Genomic DNA, 14,602 nt, shown 5'->3' on the forward strand with positions numbered 1-14,602 from the left:
GACTGGATGACAAGGTATTAATAAGAGTGACAAAGTAGGCTTGTTTGACAGCATGGAGGGAGGAATTGTATGTCAAGAAAGCAGATTTATATAAGGTGAATGCTTGCTGAGGTTTGGTTTTACACCACGATCGCTCCAGTGCATGACTATGTCGCTTAAGGTTTCTGGTGTTGTCAGTCTGCCAGGGTTGTCATGGTCGGGGCCTGATACTTCATGTAGTTAGAGAAGCAAGTGAGTCTAGTGTGGATGAAAGAGAACTGTTCTAAACAGCAGTGGCCAGGTCAGGGCAGGACAGGGGAGAGATTCTGTCATAGAGGCGGTCAGTTGCAGAGTGGAAAAGAGAAGGGTTTAAGTTGTGAAGATTTCTGCGGGTAATTGTTTGCTGCTTGGAGGGATAAGTGTTTGAAGATGAGGACACTGTAAAAGTGATGAGATTGTGATCAGAGAGAGGAAAGGGGGTATTTGTGAAGTTGTAGGGAGAGCAAAGATGGGAGAAAACAATGTCTAATGTGTTCCCATCAGAGTGAGTGGAGGACTGTGGAGGTCTGATCTGCTCCTTCTCCCTCTCTTCTCCTCCTGTGTCTGCCCTGTGATGTAAGGGGGGCTCTGCAAATTCGGATGCAAGGAGGGCTCTGCAGACTCAGATGTAAGGGTGACTCTCTGGTCTCTGATGTAAGCGGGGCTGTGCAGACTGAGATGTACGGGGGGCTGTGCAGACTCAGATGTAAGGGGAACTCTGTAGAGTCTGATGTAAGGGGAACTCTGCAGACTCCGATGTAAGGGGAACTCTGCAGACTCCGATGTAAGGGGAACTCTGCAGACTCCGATGTAAGGGGAACTCTGCAGACTCCGATGTAAGGGGAACTCTGCAGACTCTGATGTAAGGGGGGCTCTGTGGACTCAGATGTAAAGGAAAGCTCTAATATAAGAGAGAACTCCAAACCCAGTAAAGGAAGAAATTGTGATGTGTCCTGTTATATTAGCCTTCTATAGTCAGACACACTCTAAATCTAAAGTTATGCCTAGAGTATGTAAAAGTATATTTCTCACAATCTTGAAATGTTCTTTTATGTGTTTGCAATCCACATTTTTTTGTATCAGATAACATTCATTTTTTTTGTACTAAGACTACTGTGTACTTAGTACTAAGCTGCACTGTGTAAGTAAACCATTGGCAAACAGCTTTGGATAGAGAACTAGGTTATACTGAAGCTGAATTTAATAAATTCAAGTCTACATCTGCTTAGCTATGGAAAAAATACATGAAATGTTGCAGTATTGTACAGAACAAATGTACCTGATTTGTTAGTGCATGAATTTGTTTTATAAAACCACTCAGTAACTGTAAAGATCTTCATAAATAACATAATATACAATATGCACCTTTTTAAAAAAAAAAAACAGCCCTTGGCAAAAGACTTTGCCTAGGCCTCAGAGGGGTATCTTGGGAGACTGATGTCCTTAGTCTGCTGCAGCAAAAGCAAGATTTTCCCCCAGTGTAACTCTAAGGTGCCGAACTCTGTCAGATGTGTATACACAGCCAGGGGTGGACTGACAACTGGGGCCCCTGTGTCCTTGCTCAAACTCAAAAAAGCCTATGAAAAAGGTACCAGGGGCATCTTATGGGGCCCCCTACTGACCCAGGGCCCTCGGACAGTGCCCGAGTTTCCAAATGGTCAGTCCGCCCCTGTACACAGCCCATAACAAACAACATCATTTATATGAGCGTGTCATGTAACAGAAGGATTTAAGTTAAGAAAATAGATTCCAGACTCTGGATGGTGCTGGCCTTCTGGGAGTAAGAAAAAAATTGGGTTCTGATTTCCCTTCAATTCTTGCCCCAAAGACACAACAAGAAGTGAGAGAAAATCTGTTGAATGTAAGAGAAACCCCTTTTTAGGGTCTTGCACATGGGCAACTTGTAAAAAGGTACTTCAAAAGGGTTAAAGTTTTTTTTCTCTGTTGTACGAACTCATGTCTGGTTCAGCAGATCAACTGTGTTCTGTACCAAAGACCAAATGTTACAATATACTTTTATGCAACATTTGTTCTTGGTGGAACTGTTAAGATGGTGCCTCTGTGAAGGAAGGGTTAACTCTGCTGGCCATATTTCCCGCTCTTTCACAGAAGGTTACCACCCCCTACAGGTCATACCACATAAAAGGGGCTCACCTAGACCCCAGGAGATCAATTGGGGAAAGTCTGCCAAAATGTAACCATTATTCTGTCAGTCTGTGCCCCTACCTCGAGGGCCTAGTCGGGGTTCACTAGGGGCTGGGAACCTGAGGACTTGCGTGGACTCTAAGAGATTACTTACTGCCTTTTTGAATTTACTGCCTTAAAAGAATGGCTTTTATGAACTTGCCATCTGCCTAAGGTACAGCCACTTTTACCCTGTACAGGAATGTGTGTGAAGATGTTGTGTGACAACTGTTCCTGTGTTATCCTTAACTAAGTTAGTAAAGATCCCTTGTTTTTCCTCAATCGGCCTAGTATGAAGTCTCTCCAAAGGGGTGCATGCATGGCAAAACAAAGAAAAGTGCTTACATCAGGGGGCTAGAGAGTTAGAGCATATACAGTACATAGAGTCCAGAATGTAGGATGCCGTCTAGTGTAGGATACTGTATATTTCCATTGCTAGGGACAACCATTTGATAATTGCAGCCAACCAGTCAGGGAATGGGTGAAAGGCAAGGATGGGGGTCACTCCAGTAGTAAAGGAGTGGTGCTTGGCCCCTTCACTAGAAACTGGCTCCCTACTACTGGGACTGACCTTGCAGCACAGAGTGCTTTGGGACTTAGCCAAGGGTCATGGGAGAGAGAGAGATGTAGAGAGGCCTCAGGAGGAGAACAAGCATGTAGAGTTACTGTGGGAGTTTGTTTCCTGCATCCTGTAGTGACAGTTGGACATGCCACTGGGAGTGAGGTAACAGGACTTGCTGCATTGGTTGGGACCGCTACAGACCAGGGGCGGACTGACCATTTGGAAACTCGGGCACTGCCCGAGGGCCCAGGGTCAGTAGGCTGCCCCATGAGATGCCCCTGGTACCTTTTTCATAGGCTTTTTTGAGTTTGGGCAAGGACACAGAGGCCCCATGATCCCCTATTGCCCGGCGGCCCCATGAGTTGTCAGTCCGCCCCTGCTACAGACTCTGCTGTACCAGTTTCTAAATGCTGCACACCGGGGGACTGGTGTTCTCTAACAGTAGCTGTGTCCAGAGTGCTTAGTGCTAACAGTGTAATAAGTTTGGCCACAGGATGCAAAAGAGTCAACTGTGCAAGTTAATGTTGATTTCACACGACCGCAGCTCCCTGCCTATGGTTTAGCCATTTGTGAGTTCACTACTGTAGTGTACCCATTGGGGCGCCTTAAGCCCTGCCCATAGGCTAAGCTTGTTCAACATAAATGTCAGCGTCTTTACCAAGCCTAGGCAGCCCAGGTGCAGCGTCCCATAGACACAAATGGCACAAACATTCATGTTTATGGGAAGCTGTATGATGTTCCTGGGCAAGCAGGGGAAAATGCCATCATTTATATTGAACAGATGCCTATGTGCAAGGACACTTAGACAGTTGTCATTAGAACAGGTCCCATTTGAACATTTTCCCATAAACTCTTGTTCCAGTGAAAACTGTTTAAAATTTGGATATTACCATGACAATGATCACTGGGGCAAACAGAAAAGCTAAATCTGTCCAGCGCGCACACACAGACAACAATAAAAAACAGAGATACACTTTAATTCCCATTATATATGTCCATTCCAATAATGTACACAGTATGACCTGTTATTTCATATATGACAGCTGTGTTCATAAACGTGAATATGTGTGTGTATGGGCTAAAGGGTCTGTAAGTGACAATATTAATGTGTATTTCAGAGTATCATTGTGCATTGTTCCTGGGGTATCTGTGTATATACCCCCTCTCTCTTAATACATTTTTGTATCATGTATGCACAAAAGTGCACCCACAAGACTAGAATGTATAAAATACCTTACCCCCGGCTTCTGCCAATGGGATCTAGGCGAGAGTGATGTCACATTCCTTCTGGTGAGATCTTGCACTGTGCTGGAGCATCATCTTGCCAGATCTGAGGTACTTTGAAAGCATTGGGATGCCTGTCTTTACACGCACATGAACTTTAATGACATCCCAATGTTAGTCTATAGGGTTCAGTATTGAGTTGGCCCACCCTTTGCAGCTATAACAGCTTCAACTCTTCTGGGAAGGCTGTCCACAAGGTTTAGAATTGTGTCTATAGAAATGTTTGAACATTCTTCCAGAAGTACATTTGTGAAGTCAGGCACTGATGTCGGATGAGAAGGCCTGGTTTGCAGTCTCTGCTCTAATTCATCCCAATGGCAGGGGCGGACTGACCATTCGGGCATTACCCGAGGGCGCGGGGTCAGTAGGGGGCCCATGAGAGGATCACTGTCCAGTGACAGTGTGGGAAGCGGAGGAGAAGGCAGTCTCAGATCCCGACCCAGAAGTAGCTCACATGTCACTTCACGTGGTGGCAGAGAGTCCGGTGACGGGTCCGGACACTGTGTTGGTGATGGAGCCGGTGGACAGATGAAAGGTGAGAGGCATATCATCCATGGGTGCGGGGTGTTCACCGTACACACCCTGCACACCCCTACAACATGGATGATATCTATCAGGAACAAAGTTGGCGGTGATTGGTGCAGCGGAGGGAGAGTGACAGCACTGATCTCCCTGCATGGATTTCAATGAAGCAGGGAGGGAAAGGCTTCCAGCTGCCTCGTTGAAAGCAATACAGGGAGATCGGTGCTGTCACTGTCCCTCCCCTGCACCGATCATCCCTGACTGGGCATCAGATTTCCCTCTGGGCCCCCCTCTGTGCTCCTCAGCCCCCCCCTCGCAGGTCTCTAAGGCTTCATCTTTTCTGACAGTGTCCCTCCCCTCATCCTCCATGGCAGAGCAGTGGAGAGAGAATCGGCTCTGCCTCCCCTGTCCAGATCAGCTGGCAGCTCTGTGATGCTTCTGAATGTACTCTCCTCTCTCTCTCTCTCTCTCGCCTTCCTCTCTCTCTCCTTCCCCTCTCTCTCTCCCTCTCCCTCTCTCTCGCCTTCCTCTCTCTCTCGCCTTCCTCTCTCTCTCTCGCCTTCCTTTCACTCCCTCTCCTTCCTTTCACTCCCTCTCTCCTTCCTTTCGCTCTCCCTCCCCTTCTTTCCTTCATCCATTTCCTCCCTCCTTTTTCTTCCTTCCTTCCTCCCCTCTTTCCTTCCCTCCCCTTCCTTCATTGCTTCCTCCATTCCTTCCTCCATCCATTTTCTTCCTTCCTCCATTCCCTCCCTCCCTTTTCTTCCTTACCTTCATTCCTTCCTCTATCCCCTACCTTCATTTTTTCCTTCCCTCCCTCCTTGTCCTTCAATCATTCCTTCCTTCTTTCCTGCTTCCCTCCCTTTCCTTCAATCCTTCCTTCCTTTCTCCCTTCCTCCCTCCCTTCATTCCTTCCTTCCTCCATCCCCTCCCTTTATTTCCTTCCTTCCTCCCCTCCTTCCTTCCATTCATTCTTTCCTCCATCCATTTCCTTCCTTCCTCCATCCATTCCCTCCCTTCACTCCCTTTTCTTCCGTTCCTTTCCTTTCCTTCCTTTCTATATCCATTACCTTTATTTCCTTCCTTCCTTCCTCCCCTTCCTTCATTCCTCTTCCATCCATTTTCTTCCTTCCTTCCTTTCTCCATTCCCTGCCTCCCATTTCTTCCTTACCTTCATTCCTTCCTCTATCCCCTACCTTCATTTTTTCATTCCCTCCTTCCTCGTCCTTCCATCATTCCTTCCTTCCTTCCTTTCCCCCTTCCCTCAATCCTTCCTTCCTTTTTCCCTTCCTCCCTCCCTTCATTCCTTCCTTCCTCCATCCCCTCCCTTCATTCTTTCCTCCCTCCCCTCCTTTCATTTCCTTCCTTCCTCCCTCCCCTCCTTCCTTCCCTCCCTTTTCTTCATTCCTTCCTCCATCCCTTTCCTTCCTTCCTCCCTCCATCTATTCCCTCCCTTTTCTTCCTTCCTTCCTTCCTTCCCTCCTTTACCTTCATTACTTCATCCATCCATTTTCTTTCCTTCCTTCATTCCTTTCTTTCTCCATCTATTCCTTCCCTTCTCTTTTTTTTTCTCCCTTCCTTCCCTCCCCTTTCTTCTTCCATCTATTTCCTTCCTTCCCTCTCCTTTCTTCGTCCCTCCATCTATTTCTTTCCTTCCCTCTCCTTTCTTCGTCCCTCCATCTATTTCCTTCCTTCCCTCTCCTTTCTTCGTCCCTCCATCTATTTCCTTCCTTCCTTCCTTCCTTCCTTCCTTCCTTCCTTCCTTCCTCCATCCATTCCCTCCCTACCTCCCTTCTTAACTTCCTCCCTTCCCTCCTTTTCCTTCATTCCTTCCTCAATCCATTTTTTTCTTCCTTCTTCCATCCATTCCCTCCATCCCATTTCTTCTTTCCCTTCCTTCCTCCATTCTCTCTCTTTATTCTTTCCTCCCACCCCTCCTTCCTTCCCTCCTCTTTCTTCATCTATTCCCTCTCTCCCTTTTTATTCCTTCCTTCCTTTCTCCCTCCCTTCCTCCATCCATTTTCTTTCTTTCTTTCCTTCATTCATTCCTTCCTTCCTCCATCCATTCCCTCCCTCCCTCCCTCCCTCCCTCCCTCCCTCCCTCCCTTCCTCCATCCCCTCCCTTCATTCTTTCCTCCTACCCCTCCTTCCTTCCCTCCCCTTGCTTCCTTCATCCATTCCCTTCCTCCCTTTTTTTCTTCCTTCCTTCCTTCCCTCCATCCATTCCCTTCCTTCTGATATAAGGGGGTACAGGTTCTGTATATTCATCCCAATCTAATGACAGCCCAACATATACTAGTGCTCCCTGTTCACTCCCTACTGACACTGTCCCCACAAAATCTTTGTGAAAAGAATAATACAGAAATAAATTGTAAAAAATAATTAAAAATTAAATAATAAAAATTGAAAAATTCTGACACCCACACCATTGCTCTACTGACACCATCCACTGGCAACCCAAAAGCATTTTGAAAAAAAAAATGATAAAAATAATAAAACATTAATTTGTAAAAAAAAATCATAAAATTGTAAAAAAAATAAAATAATATAAATAAAAATGAAGAACTACTGGCACCACCTACTAACACCATCCTACACATACTACCCACAGCCATACACTCCACACTCCTCTCCCTGTACATAGTACCAACTGTCATATACTTCACACTGTACATTCCCCATTTAACATTACCTCATTCTGCACTATATACATATTCTCAGATGCTATTTAACCACACCCCTTTTAAGCCATGCCCAATTTTTAGCGCAATTTAAAACACACCCCTCCTCTCTCTCTCTCTCTCTCTCTCTCTCTCCTCCTCTTTTCACCCTCTCACTCCCCTCTTTCACTTCGCCCAGATGGCAGCCATCTTTAAACCTGTAAGTTCCCAGTGGCTTCTATGGAAAGAAGCCTGGAACATTTATGCAGGCTTTGCTGCAGTAAATTTTAAATGGTTATACAAAGAAAGTAAGCGAGCGCTAACAAAGCTAGCAGCTAAATGCACCAAAAGGAACTACAGGTCCTCTCATAAAAATCCAATAAAACAAATGAGTACAGCGCATAAAATAAATGAATGAATAACTGAGGTGATCTAGGCCATATAAGTCTCTCGATCAAAATAAAACATAATCAACACTCAAGGAAAACAGTAAAATAACACATGTGAGCACATAAATGAGTCCCAATATATGTTTTATGACGTGAAAGTGCTATTCAAAAGTGAAGATCCAGCAGGCTGTGTACATATATTCTGAAAATCAGGGTTCTGCCTTAAAGTGGAAGATGGTGATCATCCGGTGGTGTGCGATAGAATAGTGGGATTGCAAACTCACCAGAAGCGCAATCGTAATGCGCATTGGTTAATATAAGCCAGCCTGGAGGTCTCCCTTCAATGGAACCTGGTGTGGTCTGGGATATTCCCCCTCTGATGGTATGGGCGCTTAGAGTGATGTCAAACAGAGGTCCCTCTCATGGGTGGTATGAAATGGTCTGGTCATAAAGACGTAAAATCCATCCTCCGAGTCAGATGGGACCTGGGTCCTGAGGGTTTAAGTGCTCATAATAGAGCAAAATGTAGGAGATCTCATAGTGTAGTATTCATGTAGTTTAATTATGAAATGATTAAAAAGTGTAAACACATATCATCCAAATATAAGTCATGTGAACAAGGTAGAATAGCTCTGTAAACAATCATATATATGTAGCCTGTGCTGCCAATGTTACTGACCAGTCAGCTAGTTGTAGTGGCCGCCGGACCTCCGTGATCCGGCGGCGTGACGTCTCAGGGTAGTGGGGCTCCTCCTTGACGCGTTTCGTATAAATATACGTCCTCAGAAGGGGTGATGCCTTGTTTACTTTTATCGACAACCAATAGATGAATATTGCTATGACCTGTTGCTGCTCTGTGAAGTGGGGTAGAGCTGGTTCAGCTTTGCTTTGCTTTAAAATGACTACTAGAAGTCACAGGAATTTCTGATCACATCAGAGATCTTACCTGAAACTAACATGCAGGGTGTTCTGTAGCATGATCACAAGGCCTAATGCAGAACCTCAACTGTCAATGAGACATTTCAGTTTCAGCACTGAACCTGCCATTACCTGCGACAGCAGTGAGCAGTTCCATTTTATGTGGTTAGTAAGGGCAGTGCCTACTGTATATTTCTGTGCTCACAGGTTTACTTTAAATGAGCTCAAAAAGGGATTTAGTGTAAAAACATTTGCAAAAGAAAGAGCATATTTTAGTTTAGTTGTGGTTGAATTGTTAGAGACTGGGGGGCCCACATCACAAGGCCTGCACATAAAATTCTGAGCATGTAATGGTACAGAAGACTGAGAGACTGCTAACATCCTACAGGAATTGGTCAGCGAAAGCAAATATTGTACAGGTGCTGCACAAGACAGTAGCCCCCTAAGTCAACTCTCACATTTATTCCTTCCTAATTGGTTCTGTTGCCACATTTAATATTCCACACAGAAAGATTCAATATTTAAAAAAAAAATTAAAGGACATTACATCCATATTGCAGCATCCTCCCCATCCCCCCCCCCCCCAAGTCCCCACTATGATAGCAAGCTGGGGATTTTCTCCCTGCATCTGCTGTCACAGTTTAAAAAAGACTCAGCTGTGCGGGGCTCCGCCTACCTTGCCACTTCATTAATTCACAGAGTTCTGTGAATGGGAAACTACAACTACCATCATCCTTTGCAGCTGATGGCTTGTAATTTTCAATAGTGAACTACCAGAGCGCTGTGAGCGGTCTAGGTAGTTCATTAATGCTTTCTGTCAATGTGTAACTGCTAGCTTGTACAAGGTGCAAGGAGACCATTTACGCTGACAGTCTGCAAGAGCCCTGCATTGCACCCATGATCTGCTGATTTTGGGTGCAATACTTTACAGTATAAGGTGAACTTATCCTTTAAAAAATGCATAGAAGAAGAAAAAGGAATACAGAACAGAGAAAAAGCAAGAACTGTGAAAGAAATAAACCAAACAATTCACCTGGAAGAAGCAAATTATATTTTTCCTTTACTGGCCTTAGTTCTGTATCGAGGGCAGTTATAAAACTCTGCAGCAGCCACCAGTTTTTGCAGTGTTAAAGAAGGCACTTTTTCTGACCTCCAGCACAAAGGGAGGAAAAACGTTTCCAGGCTTTCCCTACGTAATTGGTCAAATGATGTAACGCCACAGGAGTACTTGCTATACTGTTCCAGACATCCTGTCGATCAGGTCTGAGCAGATATCTAGGCAGGAGAAAAACTGAGTGTACAGAGCGCTGGGGCATAAGGATGGTAAGACTGGGAAAAATTGAGCACAAAAGCAACATCATGACATATAACCCACCAGAGGGCCTTATGGTTGTGTACCAGGGCTGAATAAGGCACTGGTAAGTGATCATATGATGTTTTTCAGTAATGACAATCTGTTTGCCCCTGTTATAATATTGACAGCATCACCACATGTGGAACCTCCGCATGGTTTCTCTATACACAGGGAGATTTCTAGTATACTGTATATGAAGTCACGAAAATTCATAAATAATTTGTGGGCCCCACAAATACTTTACCACTGTTCCACAGGGAGCTTTACAACTCTCCTGAATGGCCCTAACTACTTTTTCTTAACACGCACAGAAAATAAATGCAACATAGAGGTCATCTATCATGACTGCCAACAATAAATGGCCTCTATGGGAATTCATGCAGGGGAGGAGGGAAGTAAGGCAAAAGATAGCTGTAAAAAGTACAGTTATCCTAAAAGGCAACAAGATATTAATAAGAAAAATGTGTAAGATGATGTTGGTTGGTTGAACTAGACAGATGGTGTATTTTTCGAAACATGCATTTCAACCTCATAAAAACTATTCTTACACATTGCTCTTAACTAGAGGTCGAGCCAATGCTTTTTTAAAAATATACCTAAATTTGTGTATAACAAAAACTAAAGTATAGGAGTCTGGCTGGTGAAAGCTGATACTGAATAGAAGATGGCAGGTAAAAAATTGTTTTATCTACCCCTAACCATGGTACATCCTCCTGCCATTCTTTGACATTGCTCTCATTTAGGGGCAGACCCCATGCAAAGATTTTCAACAGCAACCCAAGAACTAAAGTATACCAGTCTGGCTGGTGAAAGCTGATATTGAACATAAGAGGGCAGTTACACAGCTATTTTATCTCCCCAAGCATGCCGCTTTTCTCTGCCATTCTTAGACATTGCTCACATCTAGGGGCAATTTCCAAAAATGCACCTTCATTTGTGAATCCCAAGAGCTAAAAATTATGAGTCAGGCTAGTGAAGGCTAAAACTGAACAGATGGAGAACAGTTTTATCTACCCACAAGCATAGGACATTTCCCTGTCACGGCCATCAGAACAGCAATTGAAATAATTAATAGGTCCTCCGGTTTCCCTTTCCCTTAATGAAGAACAGATCACAATTACAGTTACTTGGTCCATAAAAGAAGTTTGTGGTTCATTTGATAAATTGTTACTGAGGATTTATTTCTATCAGGTGGACTTCCCAGCTGGTAGGACTGCGACTACATGAGTGCAGAAGCTCAATCTTGACATACAATTCATCAGCGAGTTACAGTCTTCAATAAACTCCAAAGAGAATAGTAGTTTTAAAAGAATGGATTTATACCATTGGCTAGGACTATTTTGAGTTTAAAGATATTATTATTATTATTATTATACAGGATTTATATAGCGCCAACAGTTTGCTCAGCACTTTACAATATGACGGGAGACAATACAGCAACAATACAGTTCAATACAAGAGGGTTAGGAGGGCCCTGATCCTTGGAGCTTACAATCTAAGAGGGAGGGGCTAGTGGTACAAAAGGTAATAACTGTGGGGGATAGACTGGTAGGAGGAATAGAAGATTCCATTATTAGCTGAGGGCAGGATAGGCTTCCCTGAAGAGAGAGGTTTTCAGAGGTCGCCTAAAAGTGAGCAGAGTATGGGATAGTCTGGTAAATTGGGGTAGAGAGTTCCATAGGATGGGGGAAGCTCTGGAGAAGTCCTGGAGACGAGCATGGGAGGAGGAGACAAGGGAGCTAGAGAGCAAGAGGTCATGCGAGGAGCGGAGAGTACGGTTTGGGTGATATTTTGAGACAAGATTGGTGATGTAATTTGGGGCATGAGATTAGTGGCTTAAAATATAACTGTGGCCGCACTACGGACATTCAAATATTTCTATATTCTTAGCAAGCAGTAAATGAGCTTACATGATCTCACTGACCTCTGTAGCCGATCACTTCTTTTTGCAGCTTCATTCTTTTTGGTACACCCTCCCAGCAGTGACATGGCAGCCTTCTTATCCCTAATGTAAACACAGATCAGGTGCACTGGAAAAGGGGGAAAGCAAAGTGCTGTGACTCAACTTGAATGACTTTACCTATTGTCATAGTAAAGCTGACTGTAGATGGTTCAAATCTTGGCCAGTCCTTGCTGAACCGGTCGACATTCAAACTATGTATGGGCAATCAGATCGATCGATCATCTTGGGTACGACCAGCCTGTTGGACTTTACATGCGATTATTGCTATCAACTATTACAGCTGCTAGCCTTAATCACTGAGTTCTCCCGCTGGGGACATCTCCTCCCGCCAGGAGAACAAAATAGCTCTGCAAGAGGGTTCCCCCATCAACACTGACTGTGTTGATAGGGAATCGAGCAATTTCCTTTCTTGCAACCACATCTATGGCCAGCTTTACTCCCAAATTATATTTAGCTTTTAATAGCTCCAGGCACCTTATGATTCCTAGCATCAAACATATCTGCCAAGGGTGACATTCAGGCAGAACCAGTAACTCAGTAATTGTACTGAAATCAAGGTCCTGCCTTTTTCAAGAGAATATGGGGTTTATTTACTAAATATCAGGTTCACTTTTGCATAGAAGCTTGATTGAACAAGCTGAGCTTAGAAGCCGATTGGCTACCGTGCACAGACGCGCCAGATTCTGAGTGAACCAGGTTTAGACAAGGTTCACACCTATGCAGTTTGCAATTGATCCGTTTCTGCAGTGCTTTTTGCGGTGCGTTTTGCACATGCGTTTTTGCCGAATTTTGCTTTTTAACATTTTTTTCTTGTTGCTAGGCAGATTAAACTGCAAAATGCATCAAAAATGCAGCACAAACGTGTAAAAAATGAAGCAGAAAAAGGAACTACATGCTTTCTGCAGCATCTGCCTTGAAGTCTATAGAACCAAAAATGCAATGTTTTGTGTTTAAAAAGGTCCCTGACCCTTTCCAAAAAACTCACCGTGTGAAAACGCACCGGGTGAAAATGCCGTCAGACGTTTTTCGCGAATCTTCTCTTTTCTTTTGATCAGTCATGTTGGAAAATCCACAAAAAATGAACGTTTTTCGTAAGCATTGGTGGCAGCATCCATGGCAGTAACGACCAATTTTTCATTTATTGACCGACAATTCTAAGTAACTCTCCCCCTATGTGCCCAGTTGTGTTTGGCTGGCAGCAGCTTGGTGGAGCTGTGAGGAAAGTATAATGCAAATGTATCATTTAGGTGATTGCATAGTGAAAGGGGGATATAAAGCAAGTTAGCTTTACGCAGGGTTTAGATCCGCTTTTATTGTGTAGAACATCACTTTGGATGTAAAAGTTGCAGACCATACTACATCTACTCGACGTTGCTTTCATACACAGGAGCATTTTCAGAATAAACCAATAAAGTCTATTTTCTTCTCTTATCTGTATTTCAGACTCCTTACTGTGACCCAGAAAAGCAGTATGAGCATTCCGGAAAATGCTGCAGGAAATGCGAACCAGGTTTGTCTTCTCTTTATTTTTTTTAGTCGAGTTTTATTATAATTGTCATTACAAACCATTTTCCTGCCTCAGAAAGGTTATCTTTCTTCCCCCTGGCCATGCCTGTGCATTTGACCCCCATAGCCTTTTATGAGGCTGCCTCCCAAGCATCTACTGCATTGGAAGATGGCCCAAAGAGTCTATGGGGATCGACTGCACAGGAATAACAGGAGAAAATAGATTTTGGCCAGAGGCTCTGAAGATTCCTGTGGGCTGTTGCTGTCCAATTCAGATAAATATACTTGAGAGGAGACTAAAAGGATAACTGCACTTTCTCCTTTATGTGAAAAATATACTTTGAAATAACACTACTGAGACAAGACTACATCTGGAGTGAGAAATGTCCCTAATCCTAATTAATTACTTTGCTTCCTTTGTATCATTAGACATTTTTAGGTAATGTTTAAAAAGTGTATGTGAGTTCCATCAATGAACTTCTCTGATAAAATGATTTTATTATATCTGTTTAATAAGTACAAAATACCTATTTGTCCTGCTGAAACCTCCTGCGTTATCTAAAACAGCCAATTAAGCCCTCACAGTTCTTATATTGGGATTACAGGTCAATTAGTGCTTATGCAGGGATAAGGAGGGGTGTGAGTAAAGTGGTTCTAAAGGCTCAAGCTCTTTTACCTTCATGCATGTGCAGCATACCCCCAGACCCCCCCTCCCCAATATTTACCTGAGCCCCCTCTCGATCTGGCGATGTGCACTGGAGTCTTGGCTATCCCGGGACTCCCTGTTCTCATTGGCTGAGATAGAAGCGGGAGCTATCAATCACAGCCAGTGAGCCAATGAGAAAAGAGAGGGGGCAGGGCCAGGCTTTTTCTGTGTGTAAGTGGACAAATGGAGCAGCAGGTTCCCCCATAGCAAGCTGCTTGCTGTGGGGCACCTGACAGGAGGGAGGAGCCAGGAGCATCAGTAGGGGAGACCCGAGAAGGGGATGATCCAGGCTGCTCTGTGCAAAACCACTGCACACAGCAGGTAAGTATAGACATGTTTGTTATTTTTTCTTTAAAAAAAAAAAAATAAGCCCTTAGAATCACTTTAAGTAGTTTAGCAAAAGACAACTGGGAAGGGCTGACACCATTATGTCCACACAAATGCTGTATGTGTCAATCCACCACAGGATTTAGGAGCTGAATGCATTCATGACAGATTGCCACCTAGTTTTCTGTACTTGCAGGGTCTTTAAAGGAATG

General features: G+C 44.0%; 1 protein-coding gene across 1 annotated transcript in view; it reads left to right on the plus strand.

The window, feature by feature from the left end:
* The window catches only part of TNFRSF11A (TNF receptor superfamily member 11a), a 111,244-nt gene that overhangs the window by 59,016 nt on the left and 37,626 nt on the right, over positions 1-14,602 (plus strand). Inside the window, exon 2 of the mRNA XM_089674861.1 lies at positions 13,295-13,361. Within this exon, the coding sequence (XP_089530987.1) occupies positions 13,295-13,361 (67 nt within the window). The remainder of the gene's footprint in view (positions 1-13,294; positions 13,362-14,602) is intronic.

The sequence above is a fragment of the Staurois parvus genome, unplaced genomic scaffold, assembly GCF_062004578.1.
Source record: "Staurois parvus isolate SC_StPar_1 unplaced genomic scaffold, SC_StPar_1.0 ptg000153l, whole genome shotgun sequence".
NCBI lineage: Eukaryota > Metazoa > Chordata > Amphibia > Anura > Ranidae > Staurois > Staurois parvus.